At 42.2% G+C, this 25,517-nt stretch overlaps 1 protein-coding gene and 1 long non-coding RNA gene across 7 annotated transcripts in view; one reads left to right on the forward strand and one right to left on the reverse strand.

Annotated features, from left to right (window-relative positions):
- BRD10 (bromodomain containing 10) overlaps positions 1 to 10,051 on the reverse strand; it is a 62,362-nt gene extending 52,311 nt beyond the window's left edge. For 3 of the 6 annotated variants that reach the window (XM_075411522.1, XM_075411523.1, XM_075411520.1), the window contains exons 1-2: positions 8,877 to 9,628; positions 6,177 to 6,377 (exon numbers count right to left, since the gene is read on the reverse strand). In XM_075411522.1, the coding sequence (XP_075267637.1) occupies positions 6,177 to 6,377; positions 8,877 to 9,382 (707 nt within the window). In that variant the 5' untranslated portion in view covers positions 9,383 to 9,628. Of the gene's footprint in view, positions 1 to 6,176; positions 6,378 to 8,876; positions 9,629 to 10,031 lie in introns of those variants that run through there. The other 3 variants (XM_009936043.2, XM_075411524.1, XM_075411521.1) reach the window with 2 other exon arrangements.
- A 110-nt stretch (positions 10,052 to 10,161) lies between these two features.
- On the forward strand, positions 10,162 to 11,002 carry LOC142358908 (uncharacterized). Its single transcript, XR_012761941.1, has 2 exons — positions 10,162 to 10,340; positions 10,621 to 11,002. It is a non-coding gene; the product is annotated as an uncharacterized LOC142358908 (long non-coding RNA).
- The last annotated feature ends 14,515 nt before the right edge of the window (positions 11,003 to 25,517 follow it).

Consider the following 25,517-nt stretch of genomic DNA (forward strand, 5'->3'; position numbering starts at 1 on the left):
TGCAATGGTAAACTAACAGTTTTGCCTCAAGGCATGACCAGATTCCAAAAGATAGGATTAGGATACCACTGTACTTACAGGAGAATTTTTCTAGAGCTCATCCAAAGCTTCTCCTACCTTTTTATCTGAAGCTTCTATCACTGACCACTTCTAGAAACAATCACCTGCGTATATCACTGATGTGAGCTGTTACTGGAATTTACACGTCCTTATTTCCAGATTGCTAACCTCCAATTTTATTTCTTCGTATACAAGTAGCAAATAAATGCCACGGACCCATTCAAAGCATCAATGCTTTGCAAATTCAGCCAAAGAGTAATGGTATATTAAAATATTTGTTTTGACAACATGAAGCTAATAGTGGCTGCTAGCATGAAGAATGTGTATTTGAAGCATTAAGTATTGACTAGGTATCTCAATAACGTAAAAAATGTGACAAACCTATCTTAGCCCACATTTTAGTATCAATGCAGGAAAACTACGCCATGACCACAAACTTAAAATTTGCATCCTCTGTGTATGCAAAATGACATATAATACAGTACGATTTCACTGAATGCTTTATCTTATATAATTAAATTTCAAGTAACTTGTAACTATAATTCGAACAGAAAATGTTAATACTACATATATGCATCCTTGTTATTTATGTACCTATCAAACACAGAAAGGCAGATTCATGTAAAGTAAAATTAAAATGTAAAAGCAAACAGGTCAGTAAATTCTCAGCTTCACTCTACCAATGCAGCATTAATTTAACCATGTAATGGATGGGATCTAAAGACAAAATCTCACTCTGCAGCACTAATTTAAACATATAATGAATGTGGTCTAACAACAAAATCCTATTTGCCATTCTAGGTGAATAAACCAGTAAATTCAATACTACTTGCATAGGTAAAGTGAGAATTTTTTAAACTCTGACTTCTGTTCCATTTCCATGTGTTAATACTGCATTAATATATTAAACAAAAATAAAGAACTTAAAAGTGGGGCAGAAGGAGAAAAGATAGTAAGTAAAAAGTGTTCCCAAAAAAATTTCAAAACACTCCTGCATCACACTCCCTTGCTCCTCCTAATCATAAAACATACTTCCAAATAACCTGCTGTCTCCAAAAGGTGTGAACTCTACTAAATAGTATGGAAATAAGCTTAAATATTAATAGATAGACCATGAGACACAACATTTGTAGAAACAACCACATTTCAGTATTGTTTAATAAAAACACAGGCTGCAGAAGATCTAAAAATATTGTCTTTGCAAGAAGTTTCAAATTATCATCAATTAATAATTTAAACTAAGGATAGAATTCTCGAAATAGACACAATACCCTAGAGTCATCTCTGTCTTGTACCTCATAAAATGACATTATTATACTTAAAGATCTTTTTTTAGAACAAAAACATATGTTGTTCCACTTGCAAAAAGTTTGCCTTTTTTTTTTAAAGCTATCATTTTATTGCAATATCTGTAGTCACTCCATTCTCAGTTGACATTACAGAGAAAATGTAAATAATAGCACACTTTCATATTTTCATTAGTGAGGTCTTTCTACCAGCTGCCCATCTTTTGGAGGGCATAGCTTTTTCCTAGTCAGTTTTTTTGAGAGGGAGGAGGGGTTTGAAGAGGGGAGAGGAGGTGGGGCAAGGGAGCAAGCATAGGGGGTGGAGAGAAAGAGGGAGAAGCATTTCATATTGCGCAGGACAGATATCCTTACACTGATAAATTCTCTGGACAAATATATTTGGCTTTTATGCTGGCAGCCATTGTAAAAAAATGTTGTTTCATACTTTCATCTAAATTTATCAGTAATATGTTTGCAGACATGTATTGCATTTACAGTAATAACACAAACCTATTCTAAGGTCTAGACTAACAAAGGACAAACATATTCCTAGAACACGTCTGCAGCAGTTGTTTTGCAGCTCGAGTGGATAAAAGCATGGCACCTGACATTAAAACTCAGTGGACACACTCCCCAAGTAGAGACACCACCTATAACAGAAACTAAATGTAACTCCCCACCTTCCTCATCATTTCCTCCCTTAACACAGCAGACACATCTCACCAGCTAATTCCTTCTCACTTGCAGCAACAGATTTCACTTGGAAGGGGGAGTAGGCAAAGACTAGATTGTACTGTTTTCCCCTCACTTACCACATCTAACCCACTTAAGTGTCGAGTAATTTTTCACAAGTTAAAGGTAAGGCATTGGAATTCTGACGACAAGGTACAGAGAACTGTTTTTAATTCTACAAGAACTTGTTTCTACAAACTTTCTTTTAAAAAATAAACTAGACAGCTACATACCAAATAGCAATATTGTGCATTATTCTAAATCAAATCAAGATTTAACAAACATAATTAAATTTGGAGATGCCCATGTGACCTTAATTCTGTATCCATAATGTCTGACACCATATTATGACATAGTCTTATTTTCTATGGGACCCAGTTCATTCCATACTCACACTGCCCTCATAAAAGGCAAAAATGACTGTATAAGCATATCTCATTCTAGAATTTACTAATGTAAATGACTAAATTGCAATCAGAATTGAATTTTTTAAATATTTTAATGAACACGTCTTAAACTTGATCCAGGATGACGTTTTCAGAAATGGTAAAGACACAGAGCTGCCTAGCATGATTTTCAACAAGCCAAAAGTCGTAGACACCTAATTCCTACTGAAATCAACCAGTTAATTACCTGTCACTCACAGGTGGCTTTAAAAATTTCAGTAGGAATCTACCTCTGTGTTTCAGTATCTAAATAGACAAGCATTTCCAATTATATAGTAATTCCACAATTATTTATTGTTAACTAACATGTAAGCTAGTATGCATATTGATATGTTACTTAATTAGCATGCAACCAAGCAGCTGAGTAGAATCTCATGGAAATGCAAGTAATAATAATAAAAAAGATATTCAATATTGTGATAATCAGAACAACTGAACAAAAAGGAAAGCTTATAAACAAGACTGACAAGAAAAGTAAATCAGATGTTGGTATACACCTACTTGGGGGGGGGAAGTGCTTTTGCTGCTGTACAGAAACTAGTAGCTGCAAAATAGTGGTATCAGCTTTGCAAAGGCATCTCAGTTTTCACATGTCAAGTCTACCATGCTGAATGTATCACTTGAGGGACGTTATAAAACAAGAAAAAAAGAAATAGATTGTGCAAGAAATGGATAAATCACAAGCAAGAAAAAAAGAACTCTCTACAAAGGATACCTATATAACAAAAATAATAAAAGAATTTGGAATACAATTTCCATTAAGTAAACTATGGAAAAGCAGATAAAAACCACACTTCAGGACATTGTTCCAGAATACGCAGTTGGAAAAAAGCTTGTAAAATCAATTTCAAAGATTTTGAGGGAAAAAACCCTAAAACTATTTTAAAGATTTAATTTGCTGCAGTTCTTTCCACTCATCACAAGATGCCTGCGTCTTTTAAGAGTATCTACGTATCTGAAGCAAGGGATTAGACATTAACTTGGACTTCAACAGGCAATTTCTTTAGGTACGAGGCTAAGTTTCGTAGCAAGGTACTTGCATTTGCAACCTGACTTATCCGGGGCTGAAAGTACGTAACTCCTAGTGAGGCAGCAAACAGTCTAAACCAAGATAAATACTAGCCAGGAAGTACACATATGCTGAGTGGTCATCTGAATGGCCAGAAAGTGAGCACTCTTTTACATTCCTGATAACTCATCTGCAAGTTAGGTGAAGAGCAGGTATTGCCTATCCAAAGACAACTGATTTGCCAGCACACAAGCTAGTTATACTACCACACTACACATGATTTTATGGTGAAAATCAGCAGCAGAGCAAGGTCAGGAGGAAGGCAAAGTTCAGTACTGTAGAAATTAAAATCCTAAATAGTTTACCCACTCATTTGAGTTGACCATCACAGTCATTCATAATTATACTCTGACACAGGATAGCCTATATTATAGCAACAGATTTGGACATTCATTCTTTTACAACTGTAATGAAAGCCAAAGTGAAACAATCAATAATAATAATCAATAAAGTAATCTGTATCCACTAAAGTAGCGCTTCAGTTCTAAGAATACCGTTTATACCATTAATTCTACCAGGATACATCAAAACAAATTGGAATTCTGCATTAACATTTTGTGACCTGAAAAGGATGTGGTAATTGTTTAGAATCACATATTGTTACTTCAATTTTCCTTGCAGATTTAGTATAAGGCTTAAAAAAGTATAAATGCAATTTCAGTCCGTCAAACTTCATTTTTATTAAAAAAAAAGAACAGTGAGTGAAAGCCAAATTCAGTAATGAAAATGCATATCTGCCAATGAACAAAGAGCGTAGCTCTACAGAATACTGCAATGGGTTACCAAACAGATGGCACTGTGCACTCCAATTAAACGACAAAAGTCTGCAGTCTTTCATGTAGTTTTGAAAGTACCTATCCTGTGCCAACTCAGTGTGTCAGTTTTCTAAAAGACTAAGAAGCTGAATAACAATTTTCTCTTTTTAACAGATAACAATAGATTCAATGTAATCTGTATTTTAGCAATAATCCAAAGTAAATTTTGGAATTTGTAATACATTTTTGAATAAAAATAGCATCCCATCTTAGTGTTGCAAGTATGTACATTTATATATCAAACACTTTGAAAATTTTTATATGATGTATCATATGATCTTCACTGCTAATGTATTACTAATTTTACAGGCCTTCCAAGTATTCTTCATAAAATAACTCTACAATAAACTTTTGGAACACTTGCATTTTGGTGAGCTAGGAAACAATTGGTAAAGAGGGGTCCAAGTTACTCTGACAACGTGGTGGATCCATTGGGAAATAAGTAAAGAACGCATCTGAAGCATGTTTATTTAAGGAGGTCAACAGAGTCAAATATTCAACCAGCTATCTACTGACACAGAGTTTTATTTCTTCCTAATATGTGAAATAGTTCCAAATCTAAGGGAACAGGGAGGCAAGCTAGTTATGATCTTTTTCTTTTATTGTAGAACATTGTGTAGAATCAATCACCGTGGAGTAACCTTTGCACTGATTCTGGGACTTTTGAGTATATCCAGATACATGGATTAAACTGTTAATTACTATAGTTTTGCAGCAACATGCTTAGAACTGGCATATGAAAGCAAAAATTTTTATTTGATTGGGTAATATGTGTTACTGACTATGGATCAATTAAAATCCAATCAAAATGTCATTTTTCATAACTGTGTTATCAAGTTCAGAGATCTAGAACACAGTGTTGAACACAAATCAAGAGATTTTTACTAGAGAAGCAATAACCCTAGTGATCTTTGCTTTTTTGTAACATGTGAAGTGGATTAGAAGAAGAAATATTCACTCATTTGCAGGGAAAAAGCACTGGCTAGCACTCAAGTCAGCCAAAACTGTATGGCTTCAAATTTGCTGAAGATGAAGGTTACCTGCAAAATCAGACCGAACTGATTATATATGGGAAAAACTTCCAATACCGTAAACTTTGAAAAAAGCTGGAAATTAAATTTAGCTTCTTAAAACTAATACTGTCATGCTCCATGTTCAGACGCAGTCTCTCAAGTTCTTGTTGAATGACTGGAATTAAACACCTCTTAAATTTATGAAAACCACAAAATCCCATAGAATTCATTACACATATATTCTAAATTTGTTACCTAACTGACAAGCTGAAATGTCACATCAGTGAGTTAACAGGAATGGCACTGTAGAGATAATGTGCTTCTGGCCATCAGTGAGGGAAGCAGCAACAAGATCACAGAATTCGACTATAGTTAAGCATTCTGGTAGTTTTTGATCTAATTGTTGCATGAAAAACAGTCCAAGGAAAGGTATGATAAACCGTGACTGAACTAACAGGAAACTGCTGTGGATGCTTTCAGTTACTATTAAAAGTTTCACAACCCTAAAATAACAGCAGCCTTAATTTATTTTAAAGCTTACATGACTTTTGCAATTTTTCAAGCAGGTGGTATATCGAAAAATAATTCCTTGCTTTGTGGATGCACTGTCTTGAAGTCTTCAGTTCATTCATGAACTTAAGACAAAGAGCACCACAACATTTATTTACCTAAAAAAGCCTTAAGGAGCCAGCCTCTGTGGAGAATTAGGAAGATGTCATTATTTAAAACCAAAACAAAACAGGTTTTCCTATTACCTCTTTTCCTCTTTTGCTCTCAGCTGTTCCTCTTGTCTTAGAACCTGAACCATCACAGACTCAAACATGCCTGTTGACAAGCCCACTAAATTGCGAGGAGTGGAACGACGTCTTGTTGAAATGCACGCTGTTCCTTTTTCATCTTCCAGCCCATAGCATCCTCTAGACATTACTGCTATGGATGTTTTCTCTCTTAAATGCCTAAAAGAAAAAAGCAAGCCAATCCACAATTACAATTTCCCTCACCAATGGCAGTTCAGTGACTACACTACCCATCACAGATCAAGCACATTTACTCATAAAAAAGAAGTTACTTTTCACCTGCCATTTTTTCCACTTTGAAAGTTTGTTTACAAAATTTTAAACTTAAAACCAATATGCTAACATGAGGTGTGTCTTCACATATGTTAAAAATGGTGGATATTTATGTTAAGTAACCAAATACTATTTGAATTTCCCACATTAACCCATAAATATTTGGAAAGAAAATACTTCCACAAGGTCTGAGACAAGAAACTATAATTTTTAGAGAACACCTAAAAATAATGGTTGGGGTGGGGTGCTAAACAGCAGTTTAGTTTCATTAAAAAAATCAAAAAAGATGAAAAGCAAAACACTACAAATTTGGTTGTAATGTTATGTTTCATTTTATAGTGTTTCTAAGTACTCCCACAAGAAGTAACACTATCACACAGCCTCAGAAAACATTTGAGGGGAGGGGGAAAGAATCCAACCTCCATTCAAAAGCAACCTTCCCTTCTCAGGTGATTTTCTGTGGTTTGTAACATCTGAAAATCATACAACCAATATTGAGTCACTTGATGGGGATCACTGAGCTAAATACTGCTCTGTATTGAAGCAAGAAAGATTATTCCAAGAAGTAGTTCTTGAATTTCATCTTAAAATAAATTTAGTTCTGTCAGACACTTAAACCTGTCTGATCAAAAATTGTAAGAGAACTTTGAGACTTCTAGATTCCATAATCCTTTCCATACATAGTTCTCTAACTTTTACCAAGCTAGTGTACACAGACATACTGAAAAAAATCTTTGCAAATCTCTGACGAGTTAATGTAAGAGACATTCACTATATGCTGAGGTAGGATGATTTTTTAGCCAGTTCAATATTCCTTAATATTTATTTGAACAAAGACTGTGCATTTGTGAAAGAATGACAACAGCAATTGAATTTTTTTAGTCAATACACATACTGGTATTTGATGATATGGTACATAAATTGACTTCACTGTCTTGCAGAGTTTCTAATGAAATGAGCATTCTCAGCTCCTACCAAATCCAATAAGCAGTCATGTAATTCAGCAAAGAGCCTTTAACAAAATGCCCTTCAATTCATTACAGTTGAGATGTCACAGTCACATAATGTACAGAAATGAACTTAGCACAAATCTTCCAAGCTGCATCTAGTTAGCTATTTATTTGTCAGCAGTAACTCTTTAAGTCAGGAATTCTGATTTGTTTTTTTGTTGGTTTTTTTTTTTTTTTTGCTTGTTGGTTGGGTTTTTTTGTAGTTTTTAAGTTTTACTCAAGCAAACTAGCAACATCCATGCCCCATTAGGTTCAGCTCCTTCCCTTCCACTGCCAAACTGTCCCAAAACTGCTGTTAGGCAAAACCAGTTTCAACTATGGTGTTGCTGCACCAATAGGGAATACATTCACTGTGGCTTACTCAGCTGAGTTCTGCACAACACTCCTCAAGCGTTCCTACTACACAAGCAAGGTTCTTCTTAGCAGCTGGCGGCTAACGCTCTGTGTCACACGTTTAGGGCTGACAGACATGCACAGCTTTATGCATTTCCTAATGCTGCTCCTTCTTCACCTTCACCCTTTGCCAAAAAATCCTCTTGGTTATTACATGCAAAATACTATGTCACTCAGAAGACAGGAGGATCTTTTATTGTAAGAAGCCCCAGTCATCACGGTTTTCTGAATATGACTAGACTAAGCCCATGTCAAACTCCCAAGAAAGCATGTATTTCAGTTGTGATTTAGACTGGGCTTTCTGCTATACAGCTTGACAGCTTTCTATGATTCCGCTGCTTTGGCTGATAAACAAGTTCTTGCAAGGGACTTATATTTAAACATCTCACAATTTCCATTTTGCCATGCAAGACTACAGCACGCGAAGCATTATCTTTCATTTTATGATTCCCCAAAAATATTCCAACATTACACTACCCATTTCAAAGCAGCTAGTTGAAGATTTTATTCCTACTTATTTTAAAGACAGTAAAAATTTCACAGACTATAAAAGTCACAATTTTAAAGAGCCAGTTGTTTATGCACAGTTTGGGTAGTTTCACTTGCTTTTCACAGCACAAAATAAAGAAAGGGGCATTTGACATCTTGTCTAAACAAGTGTGCCTCCATGTTCATAAAAGGCTTCTTTCACAAGCAAAATCGTAGCCAGGAAATGCTGTGCCCTATTTTGCATTTTGGTATTTTTGGGTTTGGAATCTCCAAAGCATTTTGAATTAAGATGTGAATAGTTCCCAGTAGGAGACGTTCCTCTTTGCGGAAGTAATTGAGGGTTCGAGGATTTTGTATGGGAACCATTCAAATGCATTTTAAGTTTTTAAAAAACTATTCAAACGGTATTTTTTTACATAAAGAGACATGCCGTCCTGTTCCAATTTATGTAAACAGCATCTGGCAGGGCCCCCATAGAGTTTTCCACACCTACCGGGACAGCAGCGCCAGCTTCTGTTCCAGGATCATCTCCAGCTTCTGGGCCTGTTTGGAGAGCCAGTGATCTACACCGTGCAGCCGGTAACAGGTCTCCAGCATCAGCCGGAAGTCACCCACGAAATCAGCGATCCCTGCGTACTGCCCACTGGTAAATTTCTCTTCCATCTTCAACAGCCCCATTCCAGCTGGCGACTGCTGGACGCAGTGACTGCTGTTACGACCCGAGAGGGAGCCAGGTCCTTCTTCCCTGACGGACGCCTGATCCCCGTGGGGCTTCAAAAACGGTGCTGTCAGAGGCCGGTACTTCTCCGTGAGAAACTCGCGCAAGATGCGGTATCCCTGCTGCAGCTCGGGATTCAGGCTCTGCTCCCAGGAGCAGCCGTCGCTATTTCCTCCCGCATCGTCTCCCTCCTTGTCCGGCTCCTCCTCCCCGCACCGCAGGCAGCTAGCCGCGGGCCGGTCCGCAGAAAGCTCTCCGCCCGCGGGCTCCGCCGAGTCCATGTCTCCCACCCCGCGGACGCAGAGGGCCTCGCCGGCTCCAGGGGTGCTGCTGGCCCCGGGCCGGCTCTCCGGCAGCAGCTACGGACCGCCGCGCTGCCCCTCACCCAGCCGCCGAGCCGACATCGGGCTCACCTGCGCACAGAGACACGAATCAGCCCCGCGTCCCGCTCCCCCGCGGCGGCCTCAGCCCTGCCCCCGGCTGCCGGGAGGCGGGGGCCGCGGCTGCCGGGGAGGAGGCAGCGGCCGGCCGCCGGCTGGGTCCGCCTCTCCCCGCCGCCGGCCGCCCCCGGCCTTCGCCTGGCGCGACCGGGCCCGGGCCCGGGCCCGCCCGCGGACCGCGCCCTCGCCCTCAGGGGCCGCCCCCGGCGGCGGCAGGCAGCGGCGCGTCCTGCATCCCGCCGTCCTCGACCCCTCCCCGCCCGCGGCCCCCCCCCGCCGTGGCGGGGCCTCCTCTCCCCCGCGGCCCCCTCCTGAAGAGAGGAGGAGCGGGCAGCGGGCGCCGTCCCCTCGCGGGCCGCCCCCGGCCAGCGCCTCCCCTCCTCGCCTCACAGCGCGGCGGGAGGCGGCAGCGGCGGCAGAAGGCAGGGGGCGGGGCGGCGGCCGCCGGCGGCCCGGGAGAGGGGCGAGGGGAAGCGACGCAGCGTCTCACCTAGCGCGCATGCGCCCGAGTGGCGGCGGCGCGCCGATGGTGTCGGGCGCCAGGTGGGGTGGCGTCATCAGAGGGCGCGTGGCGGAGGGCGGGACGCGGGAAGGGAGGCCGAGGGCGCTTACGCTGCCGGCGGCGGGCGTTGGTGCGCAGGCGCGGGGGAGGCCGGGCCGTGCTCCCTGCGGAGGGAGCGGGGGGGTCCGCGGGCCCTGACCCTGCCTTCGCTCGGCGCGGTTCTCAGGACAGAGGCGGAGGAGCAGCCAGCGGTCACACCAGGGCGTGAACGGGGCCGTGCTCCTGATAGAGGGGATTGTAAGAAACGTGAAACTGTAACAAAAAAGCCTTAATATTTTCTAGTTTTTAGTAGTCTTTAGTACTGTAACTTGTGTTCCTGCATGCATAGTGATCTAACGATGTAACTGTTACACTAATCCCTGTTTTCTCATTAAGGAATGTAGCGGAAGGACATGGGCACAAGCTATCACTTAGTCGTTAGACAAAATAATTAAGTGAAACAAAAGTGGTCTTGGTTCTCAGCAAATAATTGGGATAATTATGGGATTAAAGAGACTCCTAAATAATTCTACTCCAGACAGCTCGGCCTTGGGAGGGCAAATGCGCCAAGCTACAGAGATAAGGAGGCACCAAGAGAGCAACAAGACCGAAGCAAAACAACCTGAAGGACATGGTGGACGTGATCCTGGAACTGAGTTTGCGCAGAGACAAATGTCAATCAGTGAACAGCGTGATGAAGAGGATGGGCCTTCATCTTGGGACTCCCGAAGACTACCCAAAGATGCTAACAGACATGCGTGAAAGATATTTACATATGCTAGTTAGTTCCTAGAAATATAATGAATATTTACATGTCTGATTGTATTTAACCTGAAGCAACAGGGTGTCTGGTGCGCACGTTTGGAGGAGAAATCCCCCGTGTGCCCGTCGCCGCAATAAAGAATACCTGCTTAACCATATACATTGTACTGTTAGGTTTTTTCCTACCGGATCTTCGAATCACTCCTGCGCTGTGCAGGGGAGGTTTCCCCTAAGGGCGCTCAAATATTTTCAGACATGACCAAGAGTGGCCTCCAGTGACATTGGCCAGCACCCTCAGCGCTTGTGGGTGCACTCCGTTAAGTCCAAAGGGCTTGTTTGCATCCATCTTCTTTAAAAGTTCACCAGCTGGATCTCTCTCTGCTGAGGATGTCTTCATTGTGCCTCACTGAAAATCTCCACTGAAATCAAGACAACTGAAAAAAAAGAGAAGAACGGATCTGTTGTTAAAGATACAGCATGGCCTCCCTTTGTGTAACTTCTAGTACGATAATGTAAGTTTCTGGAAGGTCACGTTGTATTGTGTCCCACTCCCACTCTCTTTTGAGGTGAACCCTACTCTCCTTTGGAATAGAAAGGCTAAAGCAGCAGTTAATGATGTGACTCAGTTTTGCATGTAAGAATGAGAAGCTGCTGTAGTCCAAGCAGATATCCTGGCAGCCTCCAGGTTTCCCTCCGTAGGCAGTGAAAGCTTGTGGCTGGTAACGCCACTGGGTAGTGCAGCACATTGCTGTGCAGTGGACCGCTTTTGCTGAACCCCCTCTGTGGACCTGTGTCCCCCCTGGCAAGAGAAGAGAGCGCAACTTTTGTGATCTCGAGTTCAAGAGACATCATCCTCTGTTATTTCTGGAAGCACCAAAAATGATGTAACCTATAATGAGTGAAAAACAATGGCAGTAACATTCAGGGCGTGGGGGGCAAGGGGGGGGAGGTGTTGAAGGAGTTCCGTCGCAAACGTTCAGCAGTTGAGGTGAAGAAGTTCAAAAGCATAGACTGAACACCTGTTGCACTGCTTACCTGAGGATTTGGATGTTTTGTGAGTGGAAGCTGCTGGAAATGATGTTGAGCACTGCTGGGGGTGCGCCGGTGGTCCTGTCAGGCCTGCCCTTAAGTGCCCTGCAGGCCTGCTCACCCCTGCAACAACATACTGAGGGACGTTGCCCGGACTGTGGGGGCCCCATGGTGCTATTAAGTATTAAGTACCTGCGAGACAATTATTTGTGTGGGCGGTTTTGACCTTATCCCCTCAAACACCTATAACTGAAAAGCGTACGGTGCCTTGCTAAGAGACATAATGAATGTAAGAGGGGTCGGGGGCAAGGGAATCAATTTTTTTTTGATCAAGCCTCTACTTTTATAGGGGCATTCTTGTCTGTCCTGCAAGGTAACTTTCTGCAGAGATCTTCCCAGAGACCTTGCTTATGACACCATCTCTATGGGAATAAATCAGCCTTTGCAACATAAAGAAATGTAGAACTACCCCCCTGTTGTTACTTCACTTCCTCATTTCTAAGGACATCAGGAAATTTCTGTCTGCTTCATCCCCATTTGGTCACCACTAGCTTTCATAAATGCTTCTGATGCCATGAAAAGCCAGAATTGAAGACTCAGTAGAGGGCTATTGAGCAGGTATTCTTTATTGCGGCGCCGGGCACACGGGGGATCTCTCCTCCAAACGTGTGCACCAAACACCCTGTCATTTCAGGTTAAATACAATCACAATACACATACTCATTATATTTCCGAGAAATGCTTAGCATATTCATTACTTTTCCAATAACTAATTAGCATATGTTCATGTCTTTCACACATGTCTGTTAGCGTCCTCGGGTGGTCTTTGGGGGTCCTAAGATGAAGGCTTGTACTCCTCATCACAGCGTCCACTGGCTGACCTTTGTTTCTGTGCAAACTCAGTTCTAAGATCATGTAAACTGTGTCCTTCCAGGCTGTTTGCTCCGATCTTGTTGCTCTCTTGGTGCCTCTATCTCTGTAGCTTGGTACATCTGCCCTCCCAAGGCTGAGCTGTCTGGGGTAGAATTATTTAGGAGCCTCTCTATCTTAAAGCTTTCCTGTCTTCTCAAAACAGCAAGGATCTACTTTAGTTTAATTACAATCCCTCTGGTAAGTGGAAATTTTATATTTATGGGTATCACTTCTGTCAAGCTGTTGTTGCAGAAGGGGCCTGAGCGGAGGCCGAAGGTGTAGCACCCAGCTCGCAGTGCTACGCTGTGCTAGGACAGAAGTTTGGGACCCAAAAGGTTAGCAAAGGCTGGCTATAGACCTGTTTTTCAATCCCAGTCTGCAAAGCCCCGGTACAGCCTGTGCTCAAAGGTTGATCCCCAAGGTCCTGCCATCTCTCCTGGTCACTTACTGATATTATAGCTTTTATCCTCCAAAACCTCCTCTTGAACTGCAGACTCCAAAGCAATGAGGTCAGATGCCTCAGTGTGCAGGGTGTGGTACTGGAGCAGAGGCTGCAGCATGCCTGCACATCAGAGGGAGGTGATCCAGCCTGAAGGAGAGCCATGCATTGAGACCTTTGCGATCCATGCAACGGTTAACCTGAGTGTAGCCATGTACGGCGTGACCTTCAGGCCTGTGTTGTGCTGTGAATAATCCATGGCCACAGGAAAAGGCCAGCCAACGCACTGTTAGAGGAGCCAGTGGGCAGTTCCCACACTGTACTGGCAACCGCCTCCATGAACTTGCCTTTATCTAAAAGTGCATCAAGAAGTTATCATGTGAATATCCTTTCTGTTTGACAGTAGAAATGATGAATAGAGTTGTTTTCTTTTAAGAAAACCCTATTATAGCTTGAATGACCACAATGGGGTACCCCTTTCACAGACTGGGTCTTCATGGGATGCCCTTATCAGAGGCCCATTTGATGCTGCACTACTCATGGTTCGCAGCATCTGAAATGCTGTAAGATAACAGTTCTATTTTTCTTTATGGTGTTAACTCTAATAAATTGCATGTGAAATTAGAAGTTTCAGAGTCCGAATGCCTTTGTTACTGGGACTACAGTGGACCAGCATGTCCTGGTGCGAAACAGAGGGAATACTGTCTTGTGTTTTCTTTGATAACTTATCTTAGGATGAGTGTTCAGCTGGACTAATTCCCGCTCCACGCTGAAGGTGGAGAATCGTCATTGGGGCAGCAGAAGTGGTGGAGGGCTTCCTGCAACATACGTGGAGACTAAATCAGCTGTGGAAAAAGCATGACTGAGGATGACGGAAAGCAGCCAGCCAAGTTACAGTGGGAATTTCTAGTATAAATTAAGTAAAAGTAGGTTAGACTGGCAGCTGTTTTAGCAACTTTGTGGCTTTTGGATGTTCAGCCGGCAACACTCGCTTTCTGGTGCTGCTGGGTCAATCAGATGGAAAAATTCGTCCATGCAACACTCTTAGGCCTCTCCCCACAGGACACTGAGGCAGTGGCTTCCCTGCTCCCTTCAACCCTTGGCCTAAGACCAAGTAAGGCCACGGGTCTTCACATGTCTTCAGATCAGCCCTGCTCTGGATTAAAAAGGATCAGCTCTCCAGTAATCTTCGAGATAAGGCTTTTCTTTCTCCAGGACTGTGAATGTCACTGTCCTGCATTCCAGCCCCACGGAGAGGTGTGTTGCTTGCAGCCTCCCCACTGCGGGACCTGCTGGCAGCCAGACGCTTCGCAAGAAGTCTGATAGCCATGGGAAACAGCAGAGCTAAAGACAGCTTTGCAAGACCATGGACAGTCCAACTATTTCAGCTGCACCAAACGCATAACGTTGGAGGAGTGAAGGAGTTACAGGTCCTGTTCTTGCTTGGGTACTGTGGCACTGCAGCTCTTGTTAGGGAGCGCTCTGCCCAGCGTGCCTTGCTGTGTCTCTCTGCTCCTGGCTAACCTTCTGCTCCCTGATGCTTAGATTATACTGATCTACATGTGCTTGTGATTGCCCAAAATGTGGGAGGGGCACTTCTTTCTCCCTGAAATACAACTTCACAAAGACTAGACATGGCAACAGTAAAGTTGATTTGACTTGTGTCAGCTGAGCAGTCACCATCTTTCCAGCTGCTGAAAAGCTCTCAATGTACAGGTGCCTGTTATGATTTCTTTGAGGTGTCTGTCTGCTTAATGAAAGAAAAAGCATTTGTAGTCTCTGCAATGTGCAGCTTGGTGATGTGGAGAGAGACTATAATAAACTGAAAGCCTGTATCTGTTTTCCACTTCTTTTGCGTTCCAAAAAGTTAGAATTTTCGTTCAATGATCATCCTTTGAAAGTGTTTTATAGGTCTCCCCTGCAAGACAGGACTGAGATAACATGGATGGTTATATCATATGCTGCGTATCTAAGTAAATAAGAGCAGTTGTTTTCAATGTATGTTTAGCTTTTAACTCCAGTTTTTTTTTGAAGAAGGGCTTGTTTGCCTGGAGGCTCATTTATACTTTCTTCAGCAATGCCAGGTAGCTTAATAAAAGTTGTTACTTTTTGCTATGCATCTGGCCTTGCCTTGAGGCTATGAGAACTTGTAGTCAGAATTCTGCATATGGTTCATAGACTAGTACCTGAGAAGCCACAATATGTGATGTCCGTAGATTTTGGTGTGATAACATCTCAGCTATATTCAGGTCTGCCTTAGAAAACAGATCTTTTAGTCTATGGTAATGAAAGAAATACAGATATCAAGGTAACGCTTTGAAATTAAAATTGCAGTGAAGAATGGGGCCACATATGACAAAACAAGATAATATCCTTCATTGGGAGCTGTGACTTGTATCACAAAATATTTGAAAGAGGATATTTTTTCTAATTATGCAATCAAAGAAGCATAAAACAACAATAAAAAATGCCTTGAATTATGCTGGAGAACAGATCATTGTGTCTATCTACACCAACTTTAATGTTTTTTTTTGTCTTCTGTAATGAGAAAGTGCATTGCATTTAAGGAATCCTGTAGCATACTATCTATGTATTTCCTAAGTCTTGCCACACGAGTGCACTGTTGAATAAAAACCGTACCCCCTTCCTGCTTTAAGTTAGAGGTAGTACTCTGTTTCGATGTCACCAGGATATAACTGCTGGAGCAAAAGCAAACAAACTTTAGAAAATATGTAACAGGGATAAAATAGAGTGATGTTTTGCCACATTCAGTATTAATAATAGGACCTGTGACCCACATATCAGAAAAAAATATTATTCAGAATAAATAGAGCTGGTAACACTTCAATGAAGCTTCTTCTTATTTGTCTCCATACATCTGAATTTGATATGCAATTTTTTCACAATGTCATTATACAGATTTACATCTTTCTTAATCATAAAAAATAATTGCAGATGTGCATCTGCATGATGTTCTGTAAGACAATGTTACACTAAATGAGCCCCTCTGCCTTTATGGCAAGAAATTTTGCAGTTATTGTTATCCACAGTGTCTGAGGTGTTCAGGGAAAAGTGAGGGAGAAAGGTGAGATATGCTTGAGAAAAAATTTTCTTCTGCATTCAGTTAACAAAGGACACAATGATCTGTAAAGGAATAGAGATAACTATCAGACATGACCAATACCCTTTACCTCTGATATGATTGTTGGGCAAGGGAACATTAACAGGTCATGGAGGTCAAATTCAGGGATCTAAAGTTAAAAGAGTATTTTAGGCTGACTGTGAAAGCATCTGGAATTTCTGCAGACACCCATTGACAATGTAAGTATTTAGTCTCTTCCTGAAACTTCGTATTGGTATTACAAAGATTTTATGGTGTGCCCTAACCTGATACTTTGCCTTTACATTTGCTCTCAAACTGAAATTAGTGTTATCAGACCACAGAGGAGCAGCTAGTGGCTACAAATATACATATATAGAGTAAGATTAATTACTAGGCAAAACTCAAATGTTTTAACTCCCTGAGTTCCTTGCGGTCATTGTCTGTATACAACAACAGATTATATGTGTGTTCTCAGATATTTACACGTAATTATCAGAGAATGTGTAAAATATTTTTAAAGAACCACTGCTTAGATCTTCCTCCCACCTAGGGATACAGCACTACTTTTTATTGCTAATGCTGTCCTCATTGCCAATTAGATATGCAAGCTGAGAGAAAACAGAGAAAGCATCCTTGAATTTTACACTTTAGAGACATTTCCCCTTTTCTGAGTTCTCAAAGCTGTAAGCTGTTTTGCACCAAAAGTTCTGCAGCAAATAGTGCTGAAAAACTCAGTTCTCCCTAAAATAAGTCATTCTCAGCAACTTAAAGCAGAAGTAAAATTTTTACAATGTGTTGCAATGTGTCAAAAATCCATTCACTTACAAAGACCATGAATATTTAATTTTTATTACACATTTGGCTTATTATGACGTGTTATGATTCATAATCCGGTTATGATGTCTTTTTAGAACTAGAGAAGGAATAAAGCAATTGAACAAATTTGAATGTTTTTTCTTGATTCCAGATTGCCTTTGAAGCCCACTGCATGAGCTACTTACTTCTGATTAGAATGCTAAACCAGACTGCTTCTGAAGAGCAGTGTGATGGCACTTGCCATCTTTATTTTATTTTAAAAGTTTAAACTTTTGTGTTCTTTCCCATTTCTACACTTTATAACTCACTTACCTAGTACCACCTACTCTTTCTCCATAACACTGCACCAAAATTATTTTTTTGTCACCTAAATGTGTGAAAGGCAGAACAAAGATGTAGCTCTAACATTGGCACCTGAACAGTAAATCTAGTCTCAGCTGGTTCCCTGTGAACTGATGTGTACTATGTGACGTTACTGTGCTGCATTATCTTCACATCCTTAAACCTTCCCTCATTCCCTCCCCTACCTTCTACTGAGAACTAGGCAAGAGTGTCACAGTCCTGTGACTGATTCACCTACATACATGCTCGCTGGCATCACAGATGCAAAAATAACTTAGGCTGTGAATGCTAAAAGGTGGCAGATAATGGCTGCATATTGAGGTGGTGATGGGTACATGAAAATGATCTTTGAAACTCTGAAGCATAAGCGTGCTACCTGCGAGCTGCAATTGATACGAGCTGGCTGTAAATTTTGGTAGTATCTGGACAAAAGAAAAGTGACATGTCCTGAAACCTCTGATTAATAAAGAGACAAAACCACCAGTTAGGAGGCAGATCATGCGTTGTGCTTCTGCACATATACTGAGGACTTGAGGCCCCGGAAGGAAGATCTGCCTCCAAAAAGAAGGGTTCCTGAATAGAACTGGTCTCAGAAAAATGGAAAGGGGCCCAGAAAGAGGAAGGTGAAATCATGATTGGAGAAAGATCCTGGAAGTGGAGAAGGTCCTGGAGATCAGAGAGCTGTGTGGACATGAATGCCGTGGGATGCTCAGGGACCTTGCCTAGTAACAGCCGAGACTGGAGGCTGCAGGAGGTGGCACAGCAGGAACCAACATGATTTTCTGCCTGACCATCCCAGACCAGGAGGAAACTTCCTGTAGAGGAGGCAGGTTGAGACCTCTAGCAACGTGATGTCAGTGAGTGATTGTGCCAGATAATCAAGTAGGGTAAAATCTCTAATGTCTTTGGTTCCAAAACAAACTCCAGTGTTCAGATCCACTGTGTGTTGCTGTGTAGTGTGTTGCACCCGGACAGCTGGATAGCCAGTACATACAGGCTGATAACTAGGTCCTTAGCCAAAGAGAAAGGATAACTGTTGAGCCTAAGCTGCGTTTTTTCATTCAGGACCCTATGTCAGTCTGTCATTCAGCCACTGATGCTCACAAAACTTGGAAGAATGTGTATTTTTTCCCACTAAGCTTCCGTCTTCCATGCCGTCACCAAACTTGGTCAAAATTATCCAGTGGGTTTGAAAGTGATTGGAGAGGACAGACAGACAGACAGCACAAGTGCATAAGCCTCAGTTCCTTAGAAAATCAGGGTGGCAGGAACTTAGTAATCTCCAACACTGCATTTTTCTCTTCTCTCTGTAATTGTGCAACACAAGGAAGGCAACCACAAAATTGCTTCATACAAACTTAACATTTACTTATCACAGAATCACAGCATGTTAGGGATTGGAAGGGACCTCTGTGGGTCATCTAGTCCAAGGTTTTGCAATTATACTTTGCTATGTCTAATTGCAGAGCTGAGACTTGTTTTTCCTTGTCCTGGTATTACAGAAACGGCAGTTATTTGCTTTTCCCATTGCTGATGAGTGGAGAAAAAATACAATTTGAACAGCGAAGAGAGATTTCGAGAGATGCTAGATACGGGCATTAAAAGTACACAAAGAGGCAATGTTTAGATGACTAAAACATTTGCTCAATTCACTGCCCATTCAGTTCCTTTATAATCATTAACTGTAAAGACCAAGTTCTACAGTATCTGAGAAGACGTATCACAGGCCAGGGCTAAAGCTGCAGTCACCCAGATATGAATGTCTGCTTCTGACAGGGGAAAAGAGAACTCCTCCAAATATGTTCACATTATCAACAATGCTACACGATGCCTTATATGTCTCTGTGCCTGGTGGCTGGTGTCAAACAAAAGAAACTGTGGCAGTGCTTAGTCACCTTACACATTGAACACACATACAAGACAACACTTGTATTCTACTCTACCAGTCCACCAATGAAGAATGCTGGAAATGTATCTATGAAAAAGATGATCTTTATTTCTGGATAGCTAGAAATACTGATGCTTGTTCTGGAGTGTTTTCACAAAAGATGTAGGAATCCATCAGTAAAATTTGGTTGAAATGCAATTGTCTTCCGTTTCATCCAACTACATCTGTTCTGTACATCTGTTTTGACTCTACATTCAAAGAAAAAACACCATTATTTCCAAACGCGAAATTTAAAAAAGTCAGAGTAAATAAATGAATCAATCAATATATAAACAATTAATATTTTTCTTAATATTACTTTCACAGAATCACAGGATAGTTGAAGACCTCTGGAGGTCTGTTGCCTCCACGCCTCCATGGTCAAATCAGGGGCAAATAGAATAGCTTGCTCAGGCCTTTGTTGAATTTTGAATATTTTCCAGGATGGAGGCTCTACAACCTCTCCAGACAACCTGTTCCAGTTCTGCCAAGCTGCTTTCCAGACAATCAGGCCCAAGGCTGTGCTGGTGAGGGGTGTCATTCCTTCCCAGGTGCAGCACTTTGCATTTCCCTTTGTTGAACTCCATTAAGTTCTTGTCTGTCCATTTCTCCAGCTTGTCAAGGTCCCTCTGAGTGGCAGCGTCCGGTGTATCCATCTGGTGTATCAGCCACTCCTCCCAGTTCTGAGTTGCTTGCAAGCTTCCTGAGGGAGGAACTCTGCCCTACCATTGAGATCTTTAATTGAAGATGTTAAACAGTACTAGCCCCTCTATCAGCCCTGGGGTACACCATGAGTGACTGGCCTCCAAGGTGGACTTTATGCCACTGATTACAACCATCTAAACCTGGCACCAGTTTTAAACCACCTCACTCTCCACTTATGTAGTTCATATTTCATCAGTTTGTCAATACGTATGCAATGGAAGACTGTTCAAAATCTTACTAAAGTCAAGATAAACAGCATCCACTGCTCTCCTGTGATCCACTGTGCCAGTCATCTCATCGCAGAACACTATCAGGTTTGTCAGGCATGATTTACACTTCATGAATCCATGCTGACTACTCCACATCACCTTCTTGTCCTTTGTATAGTGTAGAAATGGTTTCCAGTATTATTTGTTTCACCTTCTCTGGGATCAAGGTGAAGCTGACTGGTCAGTACTTCCCACAATCCTTCCCAACCTGCTTGGTGGTAGGAGTGGCATTTGCTCTCTTACAGTCCTCAGGAACCTCTCCCAGTTGCCATGACTTTTCAGACATGACCAAGAGTGGCCTCCAGTGACATTGGCCAGCACCCTCAGCGCTTGTGGGTGCACTCCGTTAAGTCCAAAGGGCTTGTTTGCATCCATCTTCTTTAAAAGTTCACCAGCTGGATCTCTCTCTGCTGAGGATGTCTTCATTGTGCCTCACTGAAAATCTCCACTGAAATCAAGACAACTGAAAAAAAAGAGAAGAACGGATCTGTTGTTAAAGATACAGCATGGCCTCCCTTTGTGTAACTTCTAGTACGATAATGTAAGTTTCTGGAAGGTCACGTTGTATTGTGTCCCACTCCCACTCTCTTTTGAGGTGAACCCTACTCTCCTTTGGAATAGAAAGGCTAAAGCAGCAGTTAATGATGTGACTCAGTTTTGCATGTAAGAATGAGAAGCTGCTGTAGTCCAAGCAGATATCCTGGCAGCCTCCAGGTTTCCCTCCGTAGGCAGTGAAAGCTTGTGGCTGGTAACGCCACTGGGTAGTGCAGCACATTGCTGTGCAGTGGACCGCTTTTGCTGAACCCCCTCTGTGGACCTGTGTCCCCCCTGGCAAGAGAAGAGAGCGCAACTTTTGTGATCTCGAGTTCAAGAGACATCATCCTCTGTTATTTCTGGAAGCACCAAAAATGATGTAACCTATAATGAGTGAAAAACAATGGCAGTAACATTCAGGGTAAGAACTCTAGACTTTAAGAAATGTTAAAAAATAGTAAAATGGCATTGGAGCAGAAATAGTTTCTGTTCATACAGCGCTTGTTTTCACTGTTGTGTGTGTGTTTCTAAGAACAGAGGTTTCTCAGGAAATGGTAGACTTTGCAGCAGTGGTCAACATAGGCATTACAAAGTCATTAGTCTTCTGTTGTAATACAGAAACACATGGATGTTTAATTAAGTGCCCACTGTTTTGAGTAGTAGAAAGCTTCGCTGTACAGTAGAACAGAATTATTTAATGACAGTTTGGAAGTGCTGGGAGCAATAGATAGGCTACAGTAGACTCCATTTAGTCCTATATATGTCTTTGGCATGCCATGTAAACAGGATGTGAAGTAAGATAAATTTGACTGTTACAGGCTGATGTTAAAAGGTTCTTGGAATATTAAAAAACCTGGAAGTTTCCAAGAATAAAAAATGTATCGATACATTGCCATGCCAGTTTGTTTCAGTAAGATGCTAAATATATTCACACTGGTATCTTCATGCCTTTTGGGGAGAAAGACCTCAATGTGAAGAGAAAGAGGAACTTCTCAAACAAACAAAAATGTGTTGTGGTATAATGAAAAAACAATCTGTATTCTGTAATAGTAAGTCACTGGATTTTAGACTAGAAACTCTGTATTCAAAAAAAGAGCAAGTATTTTTGACCTGACATCTCCAAAATCTGAAAATCCTATCTTTATATCTGTGTTAATGTTTTCAATCACTTTCACTGAAAATGTTTTGGATAGACTTTCTTTAGAATATTAGTATTTGTGATCAAACTTTTCCCCCGTATAAATCTGGCAATACACTGGAGTCAGAATTAGAAATAAGTTTTTATATCTGATCTTATTTCTGATACAGTCCATTGGCTATGTTTCAGTTTTGTTCCAGCTTGAGAGTCTTTTGAATTAGGTGTCCTGCAAATTGTTTTCAGATTAACTGGCTGATAAAGTTTAGTTGCTGGTATTTACTGTGTGCTCAACATTACTTATGCAATAGCATGTGGTACCAGGAAACATCTTCCTCCTTCTCATTGCTTCAAGTACTGACTTCTTTGCAGATTAATGCAGAATCACAGAATCACAGAATGTTAGGGGTTGGAAGGGACCTCTCTGGGTCATCTGGTCCAACCCCCCTGCCAAAGCAAGGTCACTTACAGCAGGCTGCACAGGACTGCATCCAGGTGAGTCTTGAATATCTCCAGAGAAGGAGACTCCACAACCTCCCTGGGCAGCCTGTTCCAGGGCTCCGTCACCCTCAGAGGGAAGAAGTTCTTCCTCATGTTCAGATGGAACTTCCTATGCTTCAGTTTCTGCCCATTGCCCCTTGTCCTGTCGCTGGGCACCACTGAAAAGAGTCTGGCCCCATCCTCCTGACACCCAACCTTCAGATATTTATAAGCATTTATTAGGTCCCCTCGTAGCCTTCTCGTCTTTAGACTGAACAAGCCCAGCTCCCTCAGCCTCTCCTCATAGGAGAGATGCTCCTGTCCCATCATTGTCCTCGTAGCCCTCCGCTGGACTCTCTCCTGTAGCTCCTCATCTTTCTTGAACTGGGGAGCCCAGAACTGGACAGAGTACTCCAGATGGGGCCTCACTAGGGCAGAGTAGAGGAGAAGAAGAACTCCCTCTACCTGCTGGCCACACTCCTCCTAATGCACCCCAGGATCCCATTGGCCTTCCTGGCAGCCAGGGCACGCTGCTGGCTCATGGTCAACCTGTCGTCCACCAGGACACCCAGGTCCCTCTCCACAGAGCTGCTCTCCAGCAGGTCCGTCCCAAGCCTGTACTGGTGCATGGGGTTGTTCCTACCCAGGTGAAGGACCCTGCACTTGCCCGTGTTGAACCTCATCAGGTTCCTCTGCGCCCAACTCTCCAGCCTGTCCAGGTCTCATTGAATGGCAGCACAGCCTTCTGGTGTATCAGCCACTCCTCCCAGTTTGGTGTCATCAGCAAACTTGCTGAGGGTACACTCTAACTCTTCATCCAGGTCGTTGATGAAGAAGTTAAACAAGGCTGGGCCAAGCACTGACCCCTGAGGGACACCACTAGTTACCGGCCTCCAACTACACTCAGCGCCGCTGATGACAACCCTCTGAGTTCTGCCATTCAGCCAGTTCTCAATCCACCTCCCTGACCACTCATCCAGCCCACACTTCCTGACCTTGCCTAGGAGGATGTTATGGGAGACTGTGTCAAAAGCCTTGCTGAAGTCTAGGTAGACAACATCCATGGCTCTCCCTTCGTCTACCCAGCCAGTCACACCATCGTAGAAAGGTATCAGATTGGTCAGGCGTGATTTCCCCTTGGTGAATCCATGTTGACTACTCCTGATAACCTTCTTTTCCTTCACTTGCTTGATGATGACCTCCAGGATAAGCTGCTCCATCACCTTTCCCGGGATGGAGGTGAGGCTGACCGGCCTGTAGTTCCCTGGGTCCTCCTTCTTGCCCTTTTTGAAGATTGGAGTGACATTGGCCTTTCTCCAGTCCTCGGGCACCTGTCCTGTTCTCCAGGACCTTTCAAAGATGGTGGAGAGTGGCTCAGCAATACCCTTTAACCTAAAAAAAAAACCCACCAAAACAGTTTTAGGCACTTGTTTTCCTTGTTACTTTCCATGCCAATAATTGTACTAAAACTAATTTTGTAGTAATTATGTTGATGTTTTTCTCCATATGACTGTTTTTTAAAGGCTATTGCCTTTCAAGATTATTTAATGTGAGACACTTATTTGAATTAGAAGAAAATTTTGAAGATATGTGCACTGATGGACTGGACCTATTGTTGTAACTGTAGGGATACAGTTATTACTGTGGTCTGCAGCTGATGAGATACATTGACTGTAATTGTGAAACTAGGAGAATAAAATATACAAGAAAGCAGAGAGACAGAGTGACAGAAAGGGAAAGGGAGATGTAGGTGCCAATAAGGAGAGAGAAAGAGAGATGGAGGGAGGGCAGGGGAGGGAGAGACAGACAGAGAGACAATGGAAGATGCTTCCCACCGACCAGTCAGGAAGAGAAGGGTGTGGGGCTCCCCAGAGGAGTGTCCTCCTCCTGCTCCCTCTCCACTGGAGCTGGTGGTCCCCCCTAACAGTACTTTTCCTTTGATATCTTGGTATTTTTCATCACGACCTGCACAAATTCCCCATTGGTTGTTCCTGCTTTTGGTGCTGGTGTTGCTGACGGGAGCATGCGCTGGTCAAGGAAGGTGCTGCACAGCTGGTTCATTGCTGAGCTTTCTGCCAACACTAAACTTTGGGATATAGTAAACTAAAATCTCTGTTTATTGCTGAAGACCACTACTGGTCTGGATTTAGAAAGACTCCTTAGATCCAGAAAAGCTCAATGACATAGTCAATTACACTCTAAACAACAACGAAGTTTAAAATAAACTGTAAAGGCTAAGATGGAAGGTTGGCTGCAATGTGGATGCGTTCTTAGTATTTACGTGGCTTAAACTACCCAGATTGTCCCAATTACAATCAGTTTAAAATTGTTTCTTTTTGTGGCTGCTGCTGTCATATGTTATTATTTAACCATTCTACAGTAGAGCATTATGTGTTCATACAGTTTATCTTTTAAAATAAAAAACATGTCCTGTGCTTTGGCTGTAGGGACCACAGACACTTCACTTAAACCTGGAATGCTACCTCATGGCCCGGGAACAGATACAGCCTGTAAGGATGGTTCATGTGACATGCAGTCTACACCTTGCAGTCCACCTGCTCCTTAACAAAAAACACAGCTGCTGAAGTGTCATCAGACCTTGACCCAGTGTAGCCTCTGAGCAACTGTATTAAAAAAAGAACGGTTTTGGTGGATCACATATTTTTCAGTGCATTTGTGCTGTACTGAAATGAGTCTTATGTCATGACGTTTAGAACCCTTCCCACATTTTTCTGTCTGCTGGAGTAATAGCCACAGACTTGAGATTTCGAAGTTTCACATTGCTTTGCCACTAAATATATCTGTTAATAAAGTCTTTCTACTGACCTGATATACTACCAGTGCCCAATGAGGGCTTAATGAACTAAAAAATACTTTTCCTAATCCAAACACAGGTAAAATATAGAACTTTCTTAACATAGTATACAAATTCTAGATATAAGCAGTAGCTCCTTGATTTTAAGAAAACTCTGGCAAAAAGAA

The sequence above is a fragment of the Opisthocomus hoazin genome, chromosome Z (assembly GCF_030867145.1).
Source record: "Opisthocomus hoazin isolate bOpiHoa1 chromosome Z, bOpiHoa1.hap1, whole genome shotgun sequence".
Taxonomy (NCBI): Eukaryota; Metazoa; Chordata; class Aves; order Opisthocomiformes; family Opisthocomidae; genus Opisthocomus; species Opisthocomus hoazin.